Here is a 27,392-nt window from a genome sequence, read left to right on the forward strand (position 1 = left end):
GTGATCCAGCATTGTATAGAATATTTTCCATTCATTGAGATTGATGATATACGTGAAATCGAATGTAAAGACGGGTCAAAGGTCGTAGTGTCAAAACATTGTGGGATTCGACAAACTCCAGTGTTTTTTACGCCTTTTATCATTTGTCATTTTTGGTGAAAAGTGATATTCTTGAATTCTTGTTGAAAACAGCGAGTCCAATTGCTTTGATACTAAACATATTGTTCATTTAGAAAATGATATCTTGAGTTCTTTAATTGAAATGTGCATTGCTAACAGCGGAGCTATCTCAGCCAACCGGCTGCTTGTTCATAGATATCTTGACTACGGTACCGTGGAATCATTACATTTCAATAAAACTGGGTACATAGATGTCATAGGACAATGCACAGATCTGACTGGATTTAGGTTAATAATTTTTGCGTATTAATTGCCTAATTTGCTTTATTAGTAAATTTTCAACCTTTGATATTTCTAGTAGTAATCATCACATTTCAATGAAACTTGGTACATAGGGGATATAGGACTGCATGCACGGACCTTGGCGTAAAAATTAATTACCTAATTCGCATTAATTACAATTAGTCAATTTTTGGCTTTTCCACTTCTAAGTACTATTTGTCACTTTTCAATGAAACCTAGTACATAGAAGTCAAAGAACAATACACTGAATTAAGCAAAAATTAAGTATTTAATGGTATTCAGTTGCAAATTTGTACATTTTGTGTAAAATTAACAAAAAAAATTGTGGGAAAATACATAAATGTACAAAATTATGGAGAAATTATGGCATTAGATATTTTTGTAGAAGACCAAATATGAATACATTATAATGTATCCTGGTGGCAACTTTGGATCCGGATCCGTTCCCTTGTACCAGCCATAGTAGGTTACGTTATTCGTTGTCTGCTTGGTTACTTGGTTTGTTATATCAATGACCCATGGGTCGACCTCTCGGCCATCGCACCATCCATCTCGTCCATACAGCCACGTGCCATGCTCGTTTGGTTCAACTCCAGTTGGAACGTTGTCAGCACACCCAAGTTGCGTTCCTGTGAGAGTTGAAATAGATCTTGCATGTAAATGGTTACGGCCTTGAAACTTAATTGTTTTTGTCCCTCATCATTGGCTCACTGTTACTATGGTTACATGGATGAGAAAAGTTGCTACGATGACTGAGAAAACAAGTTTTGTGGTTGTCATTCATTTGATTTTTTGGCAGACGTTCTGTTTCCAGCTTTCACGCATTCTGCAAGATCTCAAAGTGAATGAAATTACTTACTGTAAAATATTTTATTTTTGCTGGGAATTAATTTTCGCTATTTTTTCTGGAGAAATGATTCAGTGGAAATAAAATTCAGTGAATATACGTTTTTTTTTTCATATTTTACATTCAACTCTCAAAAATCATTGAACATTAATTCCATACAAAACGCCCAAAACGTCTTTTCATTGAAAATTAATTCCAGCTAAAATAAAGTTTTTTACAGTCATCAATGATGTATTGAGCTTCCATACCTGCTATATCGAATGATTTGTTGTATGTGTGGTTGCCATTGACAACAAAATGATGGGATGTTGGACAGAATTCTCCGCATCCATTTTCATCACTTCCATGTCCAGTGATAATGGCAACAATTGCCACCTAAAATAGAAATGTCAATATCAATCACGTGTATACCAACTTCAAGCGATGACATGTTCATTATTAAGGTGCAATGTACTTGTGCGTTTTGACATGTACGCATATTTCATGTCTAAATATATATAATTTAGATTTTAATCCACATTTAATCAGCAGAATGTCAACATTTTTTATGCACTGTTAATCTGTTTTTTTTTTGAGAGACTGTCAAATAATAAACATAAAATAGAAATTTATCGGTGATCCCATTAGACCAAAATGAAAACACATTTCAATATTAAAAAGCCACTAAAAATAATGACATTTTTTACAATAATTCTAGAAGTGAACTGTACATCATTGAAATTTTTAGATACATGAATATCTTTGCCATAGAAATCAATAGTAAAATGCTCAAAAACTATAGGCTATATTCATTCCATCAAATTTCTTTGAACAGAGTATGGTGGCTTCAAATTTATTCCATTTTTTCCATATTGAAAATGACTACATTTGTACTATAGATTATTAATGAAGATGTTTGATTCAGACAAAAAAGTAAATTAAGGCTCTTATAAGGCAATAATTTGGTATTGTGAAGTTGATTGGTTTACCTTTTTAACAGAATTTCATACAGTGAAGTTGATTGTTCACCTTTTTAACATAATTTAGTACAGTAAAGTTGACTGGTTCACCTCGCTAACACAATTTGGTATAGTGAAGTTGATTGGTTTACAGTTTTAACAGAATTTAGTACAGTAAAGTTGACTGGTTCACCTTGCTAACACAATTTGGTACAGTGAAGTTGATTGCCTTACCTTGCTAACACAATTTGGTACAGTGAAGTTGATTGCCTTACCTTGCTAACACAATTTGGTACAGTGAAGTTGATTGGCTTACCTTGCTAACACAATTTGGTACAGTGAAGTTGATTGCCTTACCTTGCTAACACAATTTGGTACAGTGAAGTTGATTGCCTTACCTTGCTAACACAATTTGGTACAGTGAAGTTGATTGGCTTACCTTGCTAACACAATTTGGTACAGTGAAGTTGATTGGCTTACCTTGCTAACACAATTTGGTACAGTGAAGTTGATTGCCTTACCTTGCTAACACAATTTGGTACAGTGAAGTTGATTGGCTTACCTTGCTAACAGAATCTGGTACAGTGAAGTTGATTGGCTTACCTTGCTAACAGAATCTGGTACAGTGAAGTTGATTGGCTTGTAGTTTGCGTTGTAAGACTTGTTGAAAGTTCCACCTCGGAATAATGGTGTTATTTTATATGGATGTGTAGTCTTTACTGCACTTGAAGACCCTGGCATAGAATTAACAAAATACATATTATCTTTCTACATGTTGTTTCAAATAGGCATTTTTAAAGTAACAGTCTAGAAAAAAAAAACAGTCTGGAATGTGTATGGAAAGTGAACAAGTATAATAAACAACAGCTAACACAATTTGGTACAGTGAAGTTGATTGGTTCACCTTGCTAACCGAATTTGGTACAGTAAAGTTGATTGGTTCACCTTGCTAACAGAATTTGGTACAGTAAAGTTGACTGGTCCACCTTGCTAACCGAATTTGGTACAGTGAAGTTGATTGGTTTACCTTGCTAACCGAATTTGGTACAGTGAAGTTGATTGGTTTACCTTGCTAACAGAATTTGGTACAGTGAAGTTGATTGGTTCACCTTGCTAACCGAATTTGGTACAGTGAAGTTGATTGGTTTACCTTGCTAACCGAATTTGGTACAGTGAAGTTGATTGGTTCACCTTGCTAACAGAATTGTATACAAAGAAAGTCAAACAAATTTGTTTTATTTTCTTCTAGAAAGTCATGGAACTTGTTTGGAAGTTAGATGAGTTGTATGGAAAGTGACCTTGAGAGTCAAAAAACAGTGCATGGAAAGTTAGAAAAGGTGTCTTAAAAAATAAAGTAGATAACATCTGAAAAGTAGGGAGTGCCTAGAATGTAGAAAAGTGGCCTTGAAAAATAAGATAAGTTACATCGGAAATATTTCACTACAGTGATAGAGCAGTTGACTTGAAAAACTTGTAAAACACTTATTTTGGAAGCTCATCAGTTGTCTGGAAAGATGAAAAATTTGCGTGGAAAGAATAACAAATGATGATATATAAGTTTGGGAAAAGTCGTCAGGAAAGTGAAGAAATTTTAATCAAAAATCGGAAAAATGTTCTTGGAGCATTTGTGTGGAAAATCGGAAAAAGTATTTCAGAAAATGTCAACAGTTTTACATGTTCGAATGTCGGCTCAACATAGGAGTTATTTAGAACATGTCACCTGGAAAAAAAGATAAAAAGAACTTTTAAAAACAATCATTTTGGTGCAGTGAAGTTCATTTGCTTACCTTGCTAACAGAATTTGGTACAATGAAGCTGATTGGTAGACAGTGCTAAAAAATTTGGTACAGTGAAAGTTGTCTGGAAAGATGAATAATTCATGAGGAAAGAACAAAAAAATGTTGAAACAGTGGGACGAGTTTAGGAAGGGAGAAAAGTTTTGAAAAAGTAAAAAAATGACTGGAAAATCTGAGAAGTTTGCTTTGGAACAGAAAAGTATTTCAGAAAGTGTGAAAAGTGTTGTAGAGTGTTGGCACCTTGAAAATAAATACAAGATATGAAAGGTTGTCTAAAAATAGAAAAGTAAAAAGTAAGGAAATGTACGAGGAATTTGCTTGAATTGTTGCATAGAAATTCAAAAATATCTCGCAGCTGAGGAATTTGCCGGGAACGTCAGAACATTTCCCTGGAATGGTAATACAGTTGTTGGAGGAGTATATGAGATCATAGGAAACAGAAATCAAAGAAAGCTTAGAAAGAACTCCTGTGTGCTGAAGGTATTAAGGTCAATAAAGGGCGGTAGTCGTCGCGTAAAGTTGGAAAATTTGAAAAAATTGTTTGAAAAGAATAAAAATTTCATGGAATGTCAAAATTATTGCAAGGAAAGTCAGTAAATATATTTGATGTCTAGAAAGTCAAATAAATTATCAGGTTTCTCGGTATTGGGAAATACCAGTTGAAAAATCAGACTGAGAAGATGAAAAAGTCATCTGGAATGTTGGACGATTATTTTAGAATATTGGAATGGATCAGTCTGAAAGTACGAAATGATTGCTCTGGATATTAGAACTGTAGACTCTATCGTAAGATGCCAGGTAAGACAGACACAGGTGGTAAGTAAGTAAAAAGTAGGGAAATGGTCTGAAAAGTTGCCTGAAATGTTGCATAGGAAGACAAATATCTAGCAGATATTTTGAAGTGTGGTATTGAATTGAATTGAAGTGTGGTATGGTATAAGTATAAGTATAGCAAGACAGTTGTTGAAAGACTCATTTTCACAGATGCCCATATTTGGAAACAGTAATGTAATATACCCTTGTAGCCAGAGAATCGGATGTTCAGAGCTGGTTTCCATGGCATTGCCCAGGGCACAGTTTTCATCGTCAAATTGCAGATGTTACTTGTGAACAGTGGCATTAATGGAGTGATGTCAGTCAACCAGCGACCAATACGTCTACAAATAGAGCACAAATAACTTGTGGCAATGGAATTCAAGCCAAACGTTTGAGTTATCACAACAAATGGGCAATGTTTTAACAGTTTAACTATGCTTTACCCACACATACCTTCTGAATGGTGTTATCCATCGTCCTAATTCCATACCACATAGAGGTGACTCCCTATCACAGCACACGTACAACTGCACTGTGTGGTCCCATTCAGGACAAGTTTCGTCACGTGTCCCAGGACATGACAATGACGTATCCAGTTCCACCTTGGAGTATTTCATCATCTCTGAATGAAAGAAAATTAGCCAATCATTTGTGTCGTCAGAAAGTGTACCCATAATGCATCATAATCAAGACAATTCCAATACTTCCGTCGTAGACCAACTATTTGGAAACCAGGAACTATCAGAAATGTGATTCAAATGTTTGGAAATTCAACCGCTCAATTATTTGCAAAACCCACGAATTGCATATTAATTTTAAATGCCAGTGGTCGTTATGCTAGATTTGTGTTGATAAACATTGATTTTCCCAAAATCCAATGCGAGGGTTGACCTGGGTGCGATGAACACCATCAATGACTCCTTCCATGCCTTCAATAACCAAAAAAAATATCTAGTTAAATCTTACTAATATCAGCAGTTTGTACTCGCTGGTCCGCGCAACAGTCAAAGTCGCCCGCGCATGCGTGGCGCGATGACCAGCGCCCTTTAAATAATTCATCAGAAAATATTGATGTATCTGGACACTGAAAAGCTATTCACCAACATACTTAATTTAACGAATAGGAAATTCAGGCAAATAAATGGACGGCGATCTGCTAAAAGTGTGTCTGATAAAGTATACATATACATCCTAGAGTATACTAGATTTGGTAAATAAGTCAAATCCCTAACATTATTTGTCCGAGTTCGTATTTGTAGTAGCATTTGTCACAACGGATGTGATGTCATACCTTCCATGGGTGGTAATTTCGTAGTGACTACCACACCGGGATCCCCTTTCATGATAGTGTGATTGAACGCTGTCACGACCAACGCTTCCTTCGACAAATTCTGGAACAATTCAGACTTGAAATTTAACCTGTGATAAAACGTAAAGCCTATGAGCGCCCTCTAGTGACATAGTTCTTCTATGACGTCAATTTGAACAACATGTTTAAATCAACTTGACAAATATGTATATGGTGAAGAGGTTAGAGACGAGCTGGACACCGGAGGTGGCAATAAAAGACATTTGTAAACTTGTAAAACTGGCAACAATATTTCGAATAAATTTTACGTAATGCTGCAGAAAAAAATCGGTAATCGTCGGACTGCTCACGTTTGAATTTCCTGCAAACAAACAAATTATTTTACACACACGTTGTATGCGTTGCATGGGACCCATACGCAACACGATGCGACGCGATTTGACATACTAGTATTTCTAGCAATTTGAAAACCATAAAAAAATAAAAACCCGACATATTGTACAATTCGAGCTGACATAACAGACGAATGGCTATTAACAGAGTCACATGACATGTTAGAAATTACAAACAATCAAACACCCACTTACCACTGAGCTTGCCAGGTAAGAAAGTGGAATGACGGGTACAACAACCAACCCATTTCATACAGCTTCCCCTGCCCATCAATCCCGAAATAAAAGTTATCGGACGGAGTATGCTGAAAAGTGGCATTCATTTTCGATTGGGACAGTCTGCAAAAACAATATTAATGTTTTAGTGGCGCAAGCTGTCTTCAGAACTTGCATCAAAGAAGGTCACAAACAACAACAAATATTTACATATAGAAAGTGGCCAGTTCTAAAAGATCTGGAATAAACAGTTGTGCCATTTCAATTTACGTTATAGTATTATACTATGGAAACAACCCCATTCCCTTCATTTTTACACGTATTAATCAACGAGCACAGAGCGCATATAAAGCCATTTGAAAATGTTGAAATGTTATTCCATCGACCAATAAAACGTGGTTTTTTGAATTCTGAAGGTATAACTAACTAACTAACTAGCCGTCCGTAACCCTCTTACACACGTATTTTGAAATGTTACGTACGTCTTTGTGAAAATGTGCGTTATATATACGTCACATTCGTCAGACCAATCAGAGAGCACGTCAGTGAATAACACCGAAAGGTAATAAATAATATCAAAGTAATAAACATGTTCTGGGTGCGTGACTGCGTACAGCACCTAACCGCCAAGCCTCGCGTCACGACATGCCTTCCCCTCGGCCACCAGCCCGTTACCACCTGGCACCCACAAAAAAGATGTTCAATAACCGAGTTTATTACATGAAGGTAGCATCCGTCTTTGGCGTGCGTGATCGTCGGTTCGAGTTACGCTTGTAGCGGTACACATGTTTACCCCGATTTGACATAGTAGATGCCCTTCCGTGTAGTCGGTGTTATTCACTTGCTTTACTTTTCTTTCGACGTATCAAATACGGCCTTGTATATTTACTCCAATCCAATTGGTCCTCACCTGTTAAGTAAATCCCCGTTGTACGGCATCATAGTGGCCGGAATCTCCAGCTGCGTGTCACACTCTTCGTCCTGGCAAGTCATGTCTTCAATATTTCCACCAGCATTAGCAAAAATGATCACTCCCAACGCCCCGTCTTTCTGCATATTAGAAACCTTTAAATGTGAATAGAACGAAAATTAAAAAATTAAAAATTAAGGCCTCTAGTATTGAATAAATTTAAATATAATATATATGTAATATATAAAGCAAATTGTAGTACGGGTCGACCATTTTAAAACCTGGGGTTGGGAAATTTGTTAAACAAAAAATGCACTGAAGAAAAAAATGCATGCAAAATATGCTGACACATTCAAAATAATCAGAAGACACCACGAAAAAAAACGTACTTGTCATGCAATGCTGTTCCAGCCACCCCCACGATGTCTCATGTTTGACCCCTAGGTAATCTTAGACCGTGGTCATTTTTCAATATAACCAGACGTTTCAGGCAAAGTATTCTTTCACAATGATAGATAACATTTTGTCCGTAACGTATGGTTATATTGAATAACTATACCAAGGACTGAGATTACTGCTAATCCATCTCTATACGTGGTAATTCTTTTCTAGTCTGATTTGTGTGATAACTGCGTTCAAATAGAAAATGGCCGCTGAGATCTCGAACAATATAAATCTCATACGCAAATGACCGCTGAGATCTCGAACGACAAAAACCTCACACGCAAATGGCCGCCGAGAACTTGCTGAGAGCGAGAGAGCCGCGGGTTTTTTTTTCCCCAAATAGTTTCCAAGTTCACTTCCGTCATTATGTCTACTAGCTGATCCTCAGATATATATCTACGGTATTTGGAACGGTGACGACACTATTAGTCTGGTTAAAACAATTCTCACAGCCTTCTCGCTATCACCGAGATCTCGGTGGACATTTACGTGTGACGTCAAATCCTTCGGGATTGTTTTTCTATTGTTTCAATGCATAAAAAGCCCTGTTTTTCTTATAATTTTTACCATCAGAGACTGAAGCTTTCTGTAACAATTTACATATTTTAAGGGTCAACGCGTATATTGATTCATTTCAAGTGCGACGTCCTCTAGTCATCTATAGACTTGCAACAGTAGATCATAATACTCCTTCTAGTGAGACTATGCTAGAATTAGATGGGTGAACCACATTCAGAAACGTAGAAAAAATAGGAATAACAAATCTGAATAACGAAGACACGTGATTTGTAATTCAATTTGGAATGAACCATTATTCATTGAGGGATGGAAATGTTTACTGGATAAGTCCACACTCCATTCACAGAGAGGATTGTCACTTACTCGAGTGAAGAAACTACATTCCCCATTCCTGGAAAGAAGTGCGATTTTTCCTTTTACGTCAATGTTGCCTTGGCAACCATTCCCAGCATTCGTAATTTCTGTGGACTTATCACCAAATGCCGACACTGGAGAAGGCAACCAGTCGTAGTGAGCGTCAAGTCGCTTCATGATGTACGGTGTGTCGTCGCCTGAAATAGACAAGGTCAGTTTAAGTTATACGCACTTAGGAAAACAAAATGTACGATTCGCCGTTACGTCATCAAATTCACCAAATATGGAGCGCCACCTACGTCCACCCACCTGATGCTTGGAAAACTATCTGATCGTATCCACATCCATGACCTACGCATGCGTAATAATTCAGTACGGCTGGGATCCAATTGCCAAGGTTGTATATGGCGGAAGTTACGTAATGTATCCTTCCCTGCAAACTCGTGACCTGTCTTTCACTGAAAAAAAATGTTGATATAAATTATTCTGTTATATTTGCGTTAAAATAATATTAACTACAGTATGTATTTGGTGAGAGGTAATCTATTTTTTGCAGGGTGGTTGAATAGCTAATAAATTTTTCAAACAGGTATTTTTTTTCATTTGCTAGATTTCAGGAAGGCTTTGGATAATCATGTTCAGATTCTCAGATTCATGTTGTTTTAATATATTTTTCTGCAAAATATTCTGTTTTTATCAGATTTTAACTTAACCACACACATTTGAAACAATGACCATTTCTAGTAATAAAGTAATTGGTCCAGATTTTAACAAAATAATCGAAAAAGTACACGGTCTAAACGGTTTTGTGTCGGCAATTATCATCGCATTACGCTGAGGACAGAGGTACCTATACCACGTGACTCTTTCATAAATGTCTGGAGCGATTTTGGAAAATTACATAACTGCTTTCCACTGTTACATTCGAATTTTCTTTGTGCATTTTATAAATTGTTCTCAAAGTGTTTGATGCGTCGACAACCTGCTGATGAAAATATTTCGAGACACATAATGCTATCAAGCAAGATGCACTGTGATTGGGTACTGAAGTTCTTCATTTGCATAATAAATATTTTCCCATCATGCATCATGAATATTACCTTATTTGGAGTTGCAACATCATATCTACCATTGTCTTATCGATTTGCCCTTTCAGCCAATCTGCGTCCTCCCTCGGACGATCCGATGACGACATGAAAATATAATGAGTATTATTCGGCGAATTTTCGATCAGCGATTTTAATGAACTTTCTGACGTCCACATGCACTCGACGAAAGCGGATCGATTGTCGAACACCTGAAACGCGATCGGCGTCCCGTTCTTCAGAGACTCGGACGGGTATGTTAGAGCGCCGCCTAGTGTCCGCAATGTGAAACCTTTAGCGGGTTGCCCGCGGTCATATGGGTTTACAGGGTCCTTGTTGTTGTTCAATGCAGCATGTGGTTTCCTCGCCGCTAAATTATTTGCAGCCATACTCACCATGGCCATATTTAGCCGTCTGTTTCTTGGTTGACGTTTGCCTTCCTTCGACTTAACAGTAAATAAATGCGTTTCAAGTAAGGGACCAGAATGATCTTGGACCTCGTTGGTGGCGGGTTTCCTAATCAAGTACTCGGTGTCATCCGAGGCGGGGAGGCCGAGGACGACGCACGCGAGGGACGCGGTGACGCATATCCAGGTAGTATATGACGCCATGTTGACGATAGTTGGAAGTTTCACGCGAGTAGTTATTCAAATGAACACCACAATGTCGACTGATTAGATGTTGACGTGTGGTCAAAGATCAGACATCACGTGACCCAGCGACGGACGTGCTATGAGTAGTCGCACCACAAACCAGGTCTATGGGTTACAAGCGTGGAGCAGTTGATTTCTTATTGTATTGCCTCTCCCACTATGACGAAATTGTATTAATTTGGACCAACCTTAATAGACCCTGATAAATTGATTGTAGAAACATAGGTTTAGATCTAAAATTTATGATAACAAATACCCGGGAGTCCGACTTACAGAATGATCTAGTACACATGTCTGTGAAAGAAAATGCGTTAAAATGGTGGGTTTTTTTTAAAGAAAAGCAAGTTAACGCGCGTTACGCGTTTAGGGTTACCATTTCAGTCAAAATAGACAAACTTGAAAAGGGTGTCTTTTCCGGTACTGCCAACGTGATTAGGGTGGTTATTTTTTAAATGAGATTATCGTTTTTTTTATTGCTTTAAGGAATTCAATGATCGCAAAAACGAGGAAAATGTCCGGCCCCCTGGTTAACGACTCTCGATCACGGCATATGACCAACCCGTGTTTACACTGAAGGGCTAGAAAGCTCAAATATCGCGAAATCAGGCGCGAGTTCAAGGTGCGTGATCTTTTAACTTTTTAACAGTGAAAAGGGATACGAAATTTTGACCTTTTAACATGTTTAGGGTAATTTTGAAAACCCCTTTCACAGACATGGGTTCATTTTGAAAACCCCTTTCACAGACATGGATTCCAGGTATTTTCTCAAGTCGGACCCCCGGGAAAAATACACCTGATCGAAGTAAAAGAAAAAGATTTTTTCTTCTAGATCTAGACTTTTTGATGAAAAAACAAACATTTCTTCTCCCAGATCAAGATTTTTTGACGAGAAAAAAACGTGTCCTTTCCTAGAACTAGATTTTTTTATATGAAAAATAAAAACATTCCCTGTCCTCGATCTAGAATTTATTATGAAAAAACAGACATTTCCCCCTAGATAGAAATTGTTGAAGAAAAAAACGTGTTCTCTCCTACATCTAGAATTTTTGACGAAAAAACATTTCCTCTGCTAGATCTAGATGTTTTGATGAAAAAAAACGTCTTCTCTCCTAGATCTATAATATTTGATGAAAAAAACAACAACACATTTCTTCTCCTAGATCAAGAATTCATGATGTTACACTGCTTAATTCATGAAATATTCACACACTTACGCACATGACAAAAGAAAGTCTCTACAATCAAATAGGCTAGTCGCTTCTTCAATCGTTTCAAAGATATTGGTAATCAAAGAAAGTTGTGTTTTTTACATCAGAACCCCAGTAAGACCTTTCTAACGTGACTTTTACCGATCTTTGTCTGTACCGAAGGACGTATATTGTAATAAAGGTGCGCATTACTGGCAAACTAAAGTGAAATAAAACACTAATAACCAATCCCAGCGTAGATTTTTCCAATCGCTCACGTTCTCGGAATCATTACAGTTCCAGACATTGAATGTTACTCTGTTGCTCCGGACTTTTTTTATGTGCAAATTCGAGTGATAGTACTGACACATTTTTGCCACAGAAGAATTATTCATTGTCGCTTCTTCAATCGTTTCAAAGATATTGGTAATCAAAGAAAGTTGTTTTTTTTACATCAGAACCCCAGTAAGACCTTTCTAATGTGACCTTTTACCGATCTTTGTTTGTACTGTGCGGCCATCTTTCTGTCAAATGCCAATATAATGCGCTGTCCTAGTGTCAACCAGACCCGGGCAAGCACAAGCACGGCAAAGTCGCATCCGTTAGAGAAGTTTTAAAGCGGGGGAGTCGTCACTTGCGCATGCGTCAAATGGACATAGCGTGTCCTTGAATGTTTACAAACAAGCGTCTACTCATGAGCCTTTGCGTGTTTAGCGTGTGTTATTGACGCTTGGGACACAATTCCCACGCGTGCGCAGGTGACGACCCTTCCGCTTTAACAACAGTGGATTTATCAGAGTTCGGAATGGTCCTCACGGTCTTCTTTTTTGAGGCACTATGGTTTGAGTGACATTACCTTCATCCATATACGTCAGTATGACATCATAGAATCTCCTTGTAACTAGAGGGCGCGTTTCATTGGAATGCTACATTGTGTACCGCATTTTAACTGTACGTAACCATGGTTACTAGTAACCGTGACATAACTTAGCGTTAAGGTTGTGTTTGTTCATACCAAGTTTGTGTTGAGAGGGGTGTCATCGTAGTATTGTTACAACAGTTGTTGTTGACGATTCTGATATAACAGGTGATAAGCTTAAAAAGACAATTTGAACTTCATGTAAAGATATGAACATCTGTTCTTTATTTACATTTAGTATATTTTTTATTTCGATGTGAAAGACTTTTACCGAAATAGTAAAGCAAATTGAAATTATATAAGAGTAGTTAATTTACATAATACACACAAATCAGGGTTTGGTGATAACATTGTTAATAATATACAGATTATGCTAATAATATGCAGATTATGCAAATAATATGCAGATTATGCTAATAATATGCAGACTATGCTAATAATGTGCAGATTATGCTAATAATATGCAGACTATGCTAATAATGTGCAGATTATGCTAATAATATGCAGACTATGCTAATAATACGCAGATTATGCAAATAATATGCAGATTATGCTAATAATATGCAGATTATGCAAATAATATGCAGATTATGCTAATAATATGCAGACTATGCTAATAATGTGCATATTATGCTAATAATATACAGATTATGCTAATAATATGCAGATTATGCTAATAATACACATCATTACCATATAATGTACAGATTATGCTAATAATATGCATATTATGCTAATAATATACAGATTATGCTGATAATAAGCAATTATATGCTAATGATATGCAGATTCTATGTTAATTATATGCATTTTATATCCTTGGAGGATGCCTCATTTTCCATCTTAGTAAGCTGAAACTACACACAAAATTCAACAATTTTATTCTAATTTTACACCACTGAGCATTAATTTCACAAGTTTTTGATTATTTTAATAAGTCAGTAAATAATTTCCTGTCTGTCCCAAAGCACAGTGTCAGCACCTTTTATAAATTTTGCTATTAAATCATTTAAATCATGAAAATTTAGCTGAGAACCTGATTTACAATGCTTTGAATGCATTATGAAAGACAACTTCCCATCGTAAATGTAATGCAATGTTAAGCAGATTATATGGTAATGATATACAAAGTATATGGTAATGATAAGTAGATGATATAATAATGATATTCAGATTGTATGATAATGATATGCAGAATATATGGTAATGATATAGATGATATAATCATGTTATGCAGATTGTACGATAATGATATGCAGAATATATGGTAATGATATTTAGATGATATGATAATGTTATGCAGATTGTATGATAATGATATGCAGAATATACGGTAATGATATAGATGATATAATAATGTTATGCAGATTGTATGATAATGATATGCAGAATATGTGGTAATGACATGTAGATGATATGATAATGTTATGCAGATTGTATGATAATGATATGCAGAATATACGGTAATGATATAGATGATATAATAATGTTATGCAGATTGTATGATAATGATATGCAGAATATGTGGTAATGATATGTAGATGATATGATAATGTATGCAGATTGCATGATAATGATATGCAGAATATACGGTCATGATATGTAGATGATATGATAATGTTATGCAGATTGCACGATAATGATATGCAGAATATATGGTAATGATATGTAGATGATATGATAATAATATGCAGATTGTATGATAATGAGATAAATATATATGCAGAATAATGCTTACGCAGACCATATGTAGCAAATACACAAATATGTAGCAAATACATAACATACAGACTGGATAGGAATTATATGCATTTTTATATATTAATTATATGCTAATGATATGCAGATTATATTTTAATTATATGCAGATTTAACAATTATGATAGTTATAAATTCTGCTGATACAGAATTGTCTACTAATGATATGCATATTGACACAAATATGAATGTTATATTAGATATTCACAGAGATTACATGTACGTGGATGCTAATGATATGCAAATTATGTTAATTATATGCATATACAAATGAGCTAATTGTATGCAGATTCAATTCAAATGGTAGGCATTTCATATATGAAATCTGAAAGCGCCATGCCACAATAATAATAATAAGGGGCCAACTATTTGAAATCAAGAGAGGTTGTAAGCTGGGATCACAGTCAGCTGGCACACATGTATTAATAAAATAAATACGATATTTACTATATGAGGGCTGCCTTCTTGAATGCAGCATAAAACTAAATAAGAAACAAGCTGTGAAACGCGTTTTTCAGATTCTTACAAGTCAGGACACAAATACAAATTTTTTTCACAAAAATGCAATCCGTTTGGGTTATATCAAGCCAACCGATAAAAAAATTTGGTCGAATTCGTCGTTAATGAGTGGAAAAATCTCTTAAATACGAACACCTAATTACACGAATTGTCATTCCAGCTCAGCAGCCATTAGAAGATAATAATTTCGGTTTCAAATACCCAAGGAAAGTGTTCTATGTTCTTTGTGTAATTAGGTGTTTGTATGCAAAGGATTTTTCCACACACAAGATGGCGGCCCCCATATAGTAAATATCGTATTTATTTTATTATCACATATGGCTGGGATAGTGGGACAAGTGCAATTTTCTTTTCATAGTGCTTTATCCGCACATTTCCCCTTTGTTTGAATGTGCCAACAGTGTTTCCCTGCCTTGTATTTTTTCTTCACAGTGTATTACCTGTAAATTTTCATTTTTTCTGAATGTGTTTTCCCTCAATCACCTTGCTTGTAATTTATTCCAACAAATCTTATAGCCACCCCCATAATTTTAAATGGTTTGTCCCTTATTATTATATCACTTATTATTGAATGTACTCGTGTTATATAATTACTGTAGAATATTTTTGCTTGGAATTTATTTTCGCTATTTTCGCTGAAGGGATGACTCCGTGAAAATAAAATCCAGCGAATATACTTTTTTTCCTATATTTCACATTAAACTCATCAAAAATCAGTGAAAGTAAATTCCAAGCAAAACGCCCAAAAAACCTTTTCAGCGAAAATTAATTCCAGCTAAAATAAAGTATTCCACAGTATATTAGTGGCATTAAAATAACAAAAACATGAAAAAAAATTAAGTCAATGGAAAATCTACATGTTGTTTGATGACATTTCAAATAGAAATGTGCTGAAAGAAAACATTAAAACACAGAAACATGTATCCCATAATGCCATGCTGCAACAACAGCAGTCCCTTAGAATTAATATACACCTTTTCAACTCTGCTTAAAATGTACTGTTTAAAAATATTTTTTTTTTGTAAATCACATTAGTGTTAATATAAAAGAATTTTTAAAAATCTAATTGACAATTCATTAATTTCAGTTTTTTTTTATTCATTGTTAATTCCTGGCTATACGATTGTTTGCCTCAGTTTTTTTTAACTTACAAAATCCATACGGATACAAAAATCATAAAATTTTATTTTTTTCTAACTTCATTGCATGTATATGTATTAAAAAAATGTATTTTCCACATTTTAGGAAAATTATATCATTGTTCAAAGGTAACATCGACACCAATACATTCCCAGAACAAAATTGAAGTTGCTATAGTAACATATATGCCTAAAATTGTGTATTCCTGCTTATGGTAGCTTAGCAACCATGCAAACACAGAAAGTCTTACATTGTAAAAATTTTGATTTTTTGTTTGTCAGTAGAAGCACCATTACAAAGTAAATTAATTTATTGCACAATAACTTCAAAATTTACTTGTTGTCATGGAGACATGATTCCATAAGCGTCGAAAAACTATTCACTCCAACGCGACCAACAGATCTTCTTCAAACATGGCTATTGCCAACATGATGGAAATTCCTGTCAGAAAGCCAAGGTTCTGTAGCAATAGGTGACAGCACTGACTTTCGTCCTTGGTGGATGCCGCATTTGCCATCTCCGGAAGCTGAAACGACACACAAAATTCAAAATTTTGAATCAGATTCTCATCTTACACCACTGAGCATCAATTTTGCAAGTTTTTGATTATTTTGATGAGTCCGAAAAAACAGCTTTTAAAAAATTTTGCCATTAAATCACGAAAAATTAGCCGAGAAGATGATTTACAATACTTTAAATGCATTATGGAAGACAACTTCCCATCGTAAAACACACTTTCTATATAACTTTGATAATATGACTTCAAGACCTTGGCAACAGTGTCAGAGGTCAGAGGTCATACTCATCATATACTGTTGACTGGTTTATATTTACCACAGACAAATTTAGCGAGTCTTCATGAATTTCATAAAATCCAGTGAAAATTAAACAGTTTACAGTTTATGCTAATGAGAAACTTTCCATCTGATTTGCTCGTAGAAAGAATGTTTGTAATTTATAGTTTTCTCAACTGATTTTTTTTTTATTAGGAAAACAAAAACTTTTAACTTGTACCTCTTTAAGCTGTATTTTTTTCATTAAAGGACTATGGTTGTCGCGCCGCATCCTGTTCGATGTGGGACTCGTAGCGACGCACACAAAACGTTTCAAATACATTTTTTGTTTACATGAAATTCAAAGACACGCTGCAAAATGACCACGCCCTATGACCATATTAACACTGAGGGCAGTATCATAAAAACCATAACAACTCACCACTGAGGGCAGCATACAAATACATTTTTTGTTTACATGAAATTCAAAGACGCGCTGCAAAGCAACCACGCCCTATGACCTTATTAACACTGAGGGCAGTATCATAAAAACCATAACAACTCACCACTGAGGGCAGCATCATAAAACTTTCCCCCTCTCACCACTGAGGGCAGCCTCATAAAACACTTACCATATCAACCAGGGCAATGTATAAAAACATTCCACCAGCTAATGCAAAAAGCCACGAACTCATAGATTCAATGTTGCCTAGCGCCACACCAATACACATACCAATGTACGCCAATATAGAGGAGACAAGACTGTACATGACCGCTTGCTTCACTCTCATCCCGGACGAAAGCAGGATTGCAAAGTCACCTGATAAAAAAAAAATAAACACAGATAAACTATAGAAACCTTGCTATAAAATAATCATATGATCCATTTCAAAATAATGTATATTACACATTGCAAAGGTGGACAAAACTGCTAATAGGTCATAAACCTTATTAACCAAGCAGGTTCCAACTCACCTAATTCATGTGGAAGTTCATGACAAAATACAGCAATTGTTGTACTAAGCCCAGCTGTAATACTGCCAGCAAAGGCAGCCCCAATCGCTAAGCCATCACTAAAATTATGTAGACCATCTCCCATGATGACCATCCAAGCAACCGAGGCAATGTTCTGACTCTTTATATCACCATGATTATGACTGTGCCCATGGTGACCTTGGTTCTCTTCAGCTTCCTCATCTCTGTCATGATGGCCATCAGGGTGATGATCGCTATGCTGGTGGGTGTCATGGTGATGATCACTATGGTGATGGTCATCATGGTTATGGTTTTGACTACACTTCTCTTCGTCTTGTTTTTCAGGCTTTTGGATGTAGCTGTGTGTTTCACCTAAATAATTGGAGAAAAGAAATAACAAATGTTACATTCTAACATCAGAGGGACAAAGCAGCGTACATTCAGCAGCACAAAACGCCATGTAGTATTTTTGAATCTTATTTTCGTTACGCCTGAAGGTCACCTAATAGCGTTGTTAGCTCGATAGAAAAATTATTTGGTCACTTGTGATTGTCTTGCTAATTCAACATGGCCGAAGTCAAATCAGTGTTGTTGTCCATCACTATATAAACCCCACCTGCCTATAGTGACCACTTTTAGAAAGTGCCAAGGCATTATGTATGAACAACCTGTGCATAAAGACCACTTGCCTATAGTGACCATTTTTAGACAGTCTCAGGGCATAACATATGACCAACCTGTGTATAAAGACCACCTGCCTATAGTGACCACTGTTAGACAGTCTCAGGGCATAATGTATGGGCAACCTGTGTATAAAGACCACCTGCCTATAGTGACCACTTTTAGACAGTCTCAGGGCATAATGTATGGGCAACCTGTGTATAAACACCACCTGCCTATAGTGACCACTTTTAGACAGTCTCAGGGCATAACGTATGGGCAACATGTGTATAAAGACCACCTGCCTATAGTGACCACTTTTTAGACAGTCTCAGGGCATAATGTATGGGCAAACTGTGTATAAAGACCACCTGCCTATAGTGACCACTTTTTAGACAGTCCCAAAGGCATAACATATGAGCAACCTGTGTATAAAGACCACCTGCCTATAGTGACCCCTTTTTACAGTTCCAAGACATAACATATGAGCAACCTGTGTATAAAGACCACCTGCCTATAGTGACCACTTTTTAGACAGTCCCAAAGGTATAACATATGAGCAACCTGTGTATAAAGACCACCTGCCTATAGTGACCCCTTTTTACAGTTCCAAGACATAACATATGAGCAACCTGTGTATAAAGACCACCTGCCTATAGTGACCACTTTTTAGACAGTCCCAAAGGCATAACATATGAGCAACCAGTGTATAAAGACCACCTGCCTATAGTGACCCCTTTTTACAGTTCCAAGACATAACATATGAGCAACCTGTGTATAAAGACCACCTGCCTATAGTGACCACTTTTTAGACAGTCCCAAAGGCATAACATATGAGCAACCTGTGTATAAAGACCACCTGCCTATAGTGACCACTTTTTAGACAGTCCCAAAGGCATAACATATGAGCAACCAGTGTATAAAGACCACCTGCCTATAGTGACCCCTTTTTACAGTTCCAAGACATAACATATGAGCAACCTGTGTATAAAGACCACCTGCCTATAGTGACCACTTTTTAGACAGTCCCAAAGGCATAACATATGAGCAACCTGTGTATAAAGACCACCTGCCTATAGTGACCACTTTTTAGACAGTCCCAAAGACATAACATATGAGCAACCTGTGTATAAAGACCACCTGCCTATAGTGACCACTTTTAGACAGTACCAAGAAATAACATATGAGCAACCTGTGTATAAAGACCACCTGCCTATAGTGACCACTTTTTAGACAGTCCCAAAGGCATAACATATGAGCAACCTGTGTATAAAGACCACCTGCCTATAGTGACCACTTTTTAGACAGTCCCAAGACATAATGTAAGACTAACCTGTGTATATGGACAACCTCACCTGCCTATAGTGACCACTTTTAGGCAGTCCCAAGACATAATGTAAGACTAACCTGTGTATATGGACAACCTCACCTGCCTATAGTGACCACCTTTAGGCAGTCACAAGGCATAATGTATGGGCAACCTGTGTATAAAGACCACTTGCCTATAGTGACCATTTTTAGACAGTCTCAGGGCATAATGTATGAGCAACTTGTGTATAAAGACCTGTAAAAAGAAAAAAAAGAAAGAAAAAAAGAATTTCCGTACCTGTACCTTTGTGCACCGTTATCATTTGTATGTACTGCAATGAGTTGTACCTTTCCTCATGCTTGTTAAGTTTAGCACCAACTGATTCACTCTGATAAGATATCCAAAATTTGCCTTTAAATTTCCTGCGATTTTTCTGAAACAAAAAGTAATTTATACATGCACCAATTTAGAAACCCAATAATGGCCGAGTTTATTTTTATCTTTGTTTATTAGCTTATTAGATAGAAAAATAAAATATGGATTCAGTTTTCCGATATTACCGTACTTGCCCGAGCATAAGCCCACCCCACTGTTTTTAGACATTTAACAAGTTGAGGGCATCCCCGAGTATAAGCCCAGGGTGTTTTTACCGGGCGTCGACAACATTTATTAAAATATGCATGTAAAAAGTATATTTCATTGCATGATAATCGTGATTGGTACGGTAGTTTGGTTCCTGCCCGATGTTTTACCACCCTCAGTTTACCTTTCGAAAATTGTGAATCAACAGTTTTTGGAAAAATCTTCGTTTTTGTTGTCGAAATCAGATCGCATTTTAACATCGCGGTAATTCACTTCTGCATTGCGTTGAATAATTACTTCGTCAATAATCGGAAAACTTCGTCTGTACGACACAGCATTTTGATTGGTTAACGAAGGACATGACCTGTTAGGTCAAAGGAGTTGTTCAGGTCAAATCATGATGAAAAACATCATGGCGGGAAGAGAGTTTGCATACGATCAAAAACATTCCACAAAGAAGATAATGATAATGATCTTGCCTTCGACTGTTTTCCCACAGACTCTGCCCATTTTTGCATTGTAAATTCAGACGGAATGTAAACCGTATTGTAATAAAATGTGTGTATTTTTAACACATTTATTTCATCATTGTAAAAAGTGGCACGAAAATCAAAAATACGTAATATTTCTCCGAGACCAGCGCTGTGAATGAAAAATGTAATTTGGATAATTTTTCGTGGTTGGGAAGATGGTTACAATTTGAAATCCCCCAAACAATAATCGTTTCTGAGGTGGTCCTCGAGTATAAGCCCACCCCCTAATTTTCTCGATTTTACATGTTCAGGCCCCTGGGCTCATACTCGAGGAAGTACGGTAAAAAAAAATTAAAAAGATACCGTAAGATCTTGAATTAATGGTATAAACTTGTGTTTTGAGTTTAATTATAGACTCCAATATCTTTTGTTTCAAGAGAAACCACATTTCAAAAAAATCTGGCTCAAAAAAGTCCCCCATTTGGGGGAACATCTGCAGATTCCTTCTTCCTCCCAAATGTATTTTAACCAATGGCAATAAAACCATGCAGTGTACGCTTATGTATGAGTGAGATTAACGGCATATTAATTTATTTACAAGAACAAAACAGCCCAAGATGAACACTAACAATTGTTTTTAAAGAATCACATTAGCATTTCTAGAAATGTAAGCTTGTGGCGTGATTTTGTGATCATGTGTGACTTCGACAATTCACACAAGTTCTTCATCGCATATTTCTCAAAATTTACATACCATTATTCTCATAAATCTTTGATTTGACCTATGACATCGTGAAATTGAACTCTCACAATGAAATTAATTTAATAATAATATACTCCCGTTTATATGATAAAAACATCAAAAAAATTTAAATAAAATTCCATTAAAAATTAATGCTTTTACAGTAATGTACTGCAAAATACTGTAGAATTAATTTTCGCTGAAAAGACATTTTGGGTATTTTGAATAGAATTTATTTTTACTGATTTTTCATGGGAAATATACACAGAATCATCAAAGTATGAATCAAGTTCCAATAAAAATTAATGCTTTTACAGTAATGTACAGTAAAATACTGTAAAATTAATTTTTCGCTGAAATAATATTTCAAACGAAACTAAATTCTAAGTGAGAATAAAGTAATTTACAGTAATCCTATCTACCTCAACTGACACACGAGGGCGCCACTCACCCGTTTTTTCTTTCTTCCATTTACGAGATTCATTATCCTCTCAACCATGAAGAAAAAATAGATTCCAAATAAAACTATTAATCCTCGATAAACTGGATCAAGACTGTGAGATGATGGTCCATCGTCATGGCTATCAAAAGACTGTAGAGTAACAAAAAAAACAAAAAAACAAAAACAGTCAGATTAGAGCAGTAAATAAAATCTTGTATAAAAAATCATTTACAGAGAACTTCTTGATTTAAATAAAAACGGGACTTAGTTGCAAATGGCGATTTCGTTGAGAGTGAGAGAGTCACATGACTGGTTTTTGCTCCACAAATAGTCTTCTATTCTCTATCTCCATCAAGCAAAATACCATGGTTACATAGGTCAGGAGACTGGTGGACGTGATGACGAGAGAGAATAATACAATATTTGAAAGACAAAGCCAAGTCTAGTGAACTCTTGTATTCCATGAAATCTCGGCGGCCATTTATTCAAATAAAATCTATTAGAAAATGTAACTTCCAAATAAGGACTGTAGTATCCAAAATGGCAGACCTGTAAAATAAAGCCCCACTATTTATCATTACTATAATAATAATAAGAAAAAGAAGAAAAAGAAGAATGAGTACCTCAAAGTATGCACAAAGACAGTATAGCGGCAGTATCGGCCGACACGCAGAGGAGGTCAAATCGATGGCGTAGTGCATTATCATTCCATAAATACCTCGTAAAATAACGCAAAATTACAGCACGCTGTAACTTATGTCGTTACGGTGATAATAATAATAATTACACTACCATTGCATCAGAAGACACAGTTTGGTAATATAAACACATCAGCAAAACAGAAGATAACAGAATAAAAAAGTACACAGCCATCCTATCTCTGACATATTTATTCCCCAATCTCTGCAATAACAGTATACCAACACAGCTACGCATACTCCTACTGTGAAAGCATTTATTTTCACTGACATTTAAATTTGATGTTTTTTTTTTTTTTACTGTATTTTAATTTCACGAATTTGTCGAGGAAACAATGAGTTGTATTGTTATTTAATTTAGCTGTATAATAATAGCGAAATTAAAACCCAGTAAATAATTAAAGCGAGAAGGGGGGGGGGGTCGTCACCAGCGTATGCGTCAGATGGCCATAGCGTGTCATTGTTTACAAACAAGCGTCTATCGATGAGCTTTTGCGTTTTTAGCGTGTGTGCGTCGCTTGGAACTCAATTCCCACGCGTGCGCAGGTGACGACCCTCCCGCTTTAACGCATTTACAGTAAAGTTTTTTAAAGCAGAAGAAGTTATTAAATGGTCATTATAAACAGGTGTCTTTATATAGAGATTGAATTTTCCTTTTTATGGATCACCAACTTTTACTTTTTGACATATTTGTCCAGAAAATAATTGGATGTTACTTACATGTGGTATTAAATGCAGCAATGCGTCGCCCGAAAGAGAACCGACAGCCAACGCTACTAGGTATGACAGAACACGTTTATACAGCTTGGGATATCGTCTCGTCAAGGGAACCGTCATAATACCCATCAATGAAACGGCACTGATAACGGTGATTGAAAGAAAACCGTAACCCCATACTGAAAAAAAAAATCGTTCATGTTAATTGAATCTCATGATGAGATTCAGTACTGCCTGAATGCATACCTTCTGTACTTTTTTTCATAACCTTATTTATATACGTCTTTGTCAACGTATATAGTCTTAGTTTTGTAATTAAATCGTAGCAGCCCAAAATGCCAGTAAATGTGAAGCTACGTGCAAGATTGTGCCTGATTGGCTACCCAACTCTAACACCTAACAATCAGACCAATCAGAGAGCAGCTTATTTGTTGACAGGTTTTTTTGATGTATTAAATTCTTGTTATGACTCAACTGTGAAATGCAAGCGAGAAGCATTTTTCAAGATTTATGCCTTGAACAATCGTTTGGCTTCAGAGACAAGATTTAAGTCTGAAGTATACATAAAAAAGTTTTTAAAAGTGACATAAATTACTCACTTAAAAATAAAAGATGTCCATAAAAATTCATTTTTATTACTTTTGATTATCTTTGTGCATTTTTTTCACTGATGGCTACAAGATGTTTAATCTTTAAAGCGCGGTGGTCGTCGCGCAGCGCATGTTCGAATTTCATGTAAATAAACAATGGATTTTACACGCATTGTATACGTTGCTATGAGTCCCATATCGAACAGGACGCGGCACGACGACCACCGCCCTTTAATGTAGATTACAGATTACCTTTGATATAATTTTTCGCTGCGAGTCTTGCGCTGCGTTACAAAATGTGATTTTCTCTGAAATATTACAGTTGCCAAAAACTAAATTGATTCATTTTCGTTGTCTTTTCCTGTTTTTAAAGTATATGACACTGTGGTCTAATGTGATTGGTCAACAGAGTTCGCCAGTTGCAATAATTTACTTAGAATACAAAAGTCAGAAGTTGTATTGGACCAACAAGGGGAGGTGAATAATTTAGGTAGCCACTCATACCTACATAATGTGTTTCCTGATTGGCGTGTTAGCTATGTTATATGATTAGTTAGCCAATCAGATACTGTCTTTCAAATCACTTCTACACGTATCTACACAATGTGTTTCCTGATTGGCTTGTCAGCTATGATTTGTTAGCCAATCAGATACTGTCTTTCTGATCAATTCTACATGTATCTACACAATGTGTTTTTTGATTGGCTTGTCAGCTATGTTATATGATTAGTTAGCGAATCAGATACTGTCTTTCAAATCACTTCTACATGTATCTACACAATGTGTTTCTTGATTGGCTTGTCAGCTATGTTATATGATTAGTTAGCGAATCAGATACTGTCTTTCAAATCACTTCTACAGGTATCTACACAATGTGTTTCCTGATTGGCTTGTCAGCTATGATTTATTAGCCAATCAGATACTGTCTTTCTGATCAATTCTACATGTATCTACACAATGTGTTTCCTGATTGGCTTGTCAGCTATGTTATATGATTTGTTTGCCAATCAAATACTGTCTTTCAGATCAATTCCATCTACACAATGTGTTTCCTGATTGGCTTGTCAGCTATGTTACATGATTCGGTAGCCAATCAAATACTGTCTTTCAAATCACTTCTACAGGTATCTACACAACCTGTTTCCTGATTGGCTTGTTAGCTATGTGATAAAGTTGGGTCATCTTGAGCACTTTTCAATGACCCAGTAAACAAACTTTTTCAGTGTCAAATTGGATTACCTCTATTTTCAGACAAATTAAAATCTTAGTAAGCTAACACAGACATTCATACTAAATAACATTTAAAAATATTTGCAGGAGGCATTACCAATTAATGGAGCAGCGAATCCACCATGCTGTTCAATTTGAACAGATTCCTCCCCATGAGTATGGTCTTCTTGATGGCACATGTGGCTGTCTAGCTGCTGCACCAATATGGGGCAAATCTTTAAAAACTGGGATGCATCAAGCCTTTCCCAGGGATGGAAACCATATATATGGAACAGCTGACCAGGAGACAAACACTACAGATAATTAAAAAAAAAAGAAAATGTAATAAATATGATGTTATAGCTCCCTCTATGATTCTTAGAGAGAAAACTACTATGGCCAGATGTGTTTTTGGCCCAAGACTACACAAAAAATTGTGACACGCATTTTAAATTCAAATACAAATTCAAAAGTCTGAATTTTGGGAAATAGTTTGGTACAATATTAATTATCAGTTCCTAAAATAATAGTTATCAGTTTCTATAATAACAGAATAATAGTTTCATGAATCATTATTTAGTAAAGAAATCACTGAAACGATTTATTATACCCGTAAAATACGTGCTGACCGACGATTGACTTTGAAACGTTTAATGAATAGAGTACGTTAATCTCCCACACAGAGTTCTATTTTATAATGTTCTAGCCGCAATGAATTCTGGGAAAATAAACTACAATCCGCAGCACCAGGCCATCAGTCGGTATAATTGTAAGAATGAGGGGGGGGGGTGATTTCTACCTCACTCAATTTAATAACTCGTTTCCATTCTGCTGGGTTATCGAAAGTTTACATGGTGACCCCCACCACCAAGCAAGCAAGTTTCTAAGGTAACGCCCGAATTCAAAACTTGTCAAATGGCAGGAATAAAAAAATTTACTCGGCTGACTACTCACTTTAAACGTATCACTTCGCCATTTAAAACAGTTTAAAAAGAGTTTTGACGCTAAAATTTCACTCATAAACGTAAGGCCTGGTAATTCTTGCATAATAGGAAATAGAATAATTTAAAATACAAGCATTTCAAATTTTTTTTAAATAGGAATTTTGTAGAATTTTTTATATTTTCACTTAGAAATAATTTTTGAATGATTCTGTGAAAATAAAATCCAGCAAATGTAACTTTTTTCCCTATATTTTAGATTCAACTTGTCAAAATCAGTGAAAATAAATTCCATACAAAACACCCAAAATGTCTTTTCAGCGAAAATTAATTCCAGCTAAAATAAAGTATATCACAGTTGTATTTGACACAAATTCTAATTATGGTGTGAAACCTACAAAGACAATGACTGTATGCCAAGTTTTGAATGAAATCCGGTCAAAGAATTTCGTCTGAACTGAACGGGGACAAATAAATTCCATACAAAGCACAAAAAATGTCTTTTTAGCGAAAATTAATTCCAGCTGAAATAAAGTATATCACAGTTGTATTTGCCACAAATTCTAATTATGGTGTGAAACCTACAAAAACAATGTCATATGATACAAATGCCTGTTGATTTCAATTAACGAACATTTTCCTAAAAATATTGCAACATTGTAACCATAATTTCATGAATACCCACCACATATACATTGCTACGCTAATTATCACTAAAATAATTAAATACATTATTCATAGTGTTTCAACAAATGTGACACAATTTTGACGATGCTTATCATCCCATAGAAATTTAAAAAAAATAATTAAAATTAGAAACTTGTTAACATATTCCTACCTGTTGTGTAAACAGCACAAGGAAGAATAAGAATTTCCTTCACTGATTCAATTCCTTATATTCAACCCCAGATATCCCCCCCGAGAAGAAACAACAAAAATACTTGAAGATAGTTTATTTTAAGTGAGCGGCAATTAAATTTTCATCACATTCCAGATATCAATTCTCTAGTGGTGAGATGCCCATCAATATATAATGCGGTACACCCACATAATTCA

The 27,392-nt window shown here is 35.8% G+C and overlaps 3 protein-coding genes across 3 annotated transcripts in view; all 3 read right to left on the reverse strand.

The window, feature by feature from the left end:
• Positions 1 to 672: 672 nt before the first annotated feature.
• Positions 673 to 10,695, reverse strand: LOC100372536 (uncharacterized). The gene is made up of 11 exons (XM_085494203.1): positions 10,065 to 10,695; positions 9,274 to 9,422; positions 8,974 to 9,161; positions 7,648 to 7,802; positions 6,717 to 6,860; positions 6,112 to 6,239; positions 5,274 to 5,442; positions 5,022 to 5,161; positions 2,812 to 2,942; positions 1,519 to 1,645; positions 673 to 1,052 (listed from the first exon to the last, which is right to left on the reverse strand). Exons 1-11 carry the CDS (start codon positions 10,658 to 10,660, stop codon positions 793 to 795), a joined length of 2,187 nt encoding a protein of 728 aa, XP_085350329.1. The 5' UTR covers positions 10,661 to 10,695; the 3' UTR covers positions 673 to 792.
• Positions 10,696 to 13,672: 2,977 nt separating this feature from the next.
• Positions 13,673 to 25,710, reverse strand: LOC100372385 (zinc transporter ZIP10-like). The gene is made up of 7 exons (XM_002738482.3): positions 25,514 to 25,710; positions 23,600 to 23,775; positions 22,191 to 22,331; positions 20,240 to 20,375; positions 17,974 to 18,345; positions 17,631 to 17,818; positions 13,673 to 16,751 (listed from the first exon to the last, which is right to left on the reverse strand). The coding sequence occupies exons 1-7, from the start codon at positions 25,593 to 25,595 to the stop codon at positions 16,605 to 16,607; spliced, it is 1,242 nt and encodes a 413-aa protein (XP_002738528.2). The 5' UTR covers positions 25,596 to 25,710; the 3' UTR covers positions 13,673 to 16,604.
• LOC146729964 (uncharacterized) overlaps positions 25,604 to 27,392 on the reverse strand; it is a 28,866-nt gene continuing 27,077 nt past the window's right edge. Inside the window, exons 2-3 of the mRNA XM_085494724.1 lie at positions 25,642 to 25,709; positions 25,604 to 25,610 (exon numbers count right to left, since the gene is read on the reverse strand). Of these exons, the coding sequence (XP_085350850.1) occupies positions 25,604 to 25,610; positions 25,642 to 25,709 (75 nt within the window). The remainder of the gene's footprint in view (positions 25,611 to 25,641; positions 25,710 to 27,392) is intronic.

Source organism: Saccoglossus kowalevskii, chromosome 20 (assembly GCF_978046115.1).
Source record: "Saccoglossus kowalevskii chromosome 20, keSacKowa6.1, whole genome shotgun sequence".
Lineage (NCBI taxonomy): Eukaryota > Metazoa > Hemichordata > Enteropneusta > Harrimaniidae > Saccoglossus > Saccoglossus kowalevskii.

Bases quoted from the DNA above. Each gene is read 5' to 3' on its own strand.
- LOC100372536 (XM_085494203.1), bottom strand. From the start codon at position 10,660: ATGGCGTCATATACTACCTGGATATGCGTCACCGCGTCCCTCGCGTGC. The intron at 6,240-6,716 runs GTAAGTGGGTGT...GTTTTATCACAG, and splicing joins CTTACCTGGCAAGCTCAGTG to GTTAAATTTCAAGTCTGAAT. The intron at 2,943-5,021 runs GTATATTACATT...ATTCTATGCCAG, and splicing joins CCGATTCTCTGGCTACAAGG to GGTCTTCAAGTGCAGTAAAG.
- LOC100372385 (XM_002738482.3), bottom strand. From the start codon at position 25,595: ATGTGCCATCAAGAAGACCATACTCATGGGGAGGAATCTGTTCAAATT. The intron at 22,332-23,599 runs GTAAGTAACATC...GTTACTCTACAG, and splicing joins TGCTGCATTTAATACCACAT to TCTTTTGATAGCCATGACGA. The intron at 17,819-17,973 runs GTGAGTTGGAAC...TTTTTTTATCAG, and splicing joins TGAACTTCCACATGAATTAG to GTGACTTTGCAATCCTGCTT.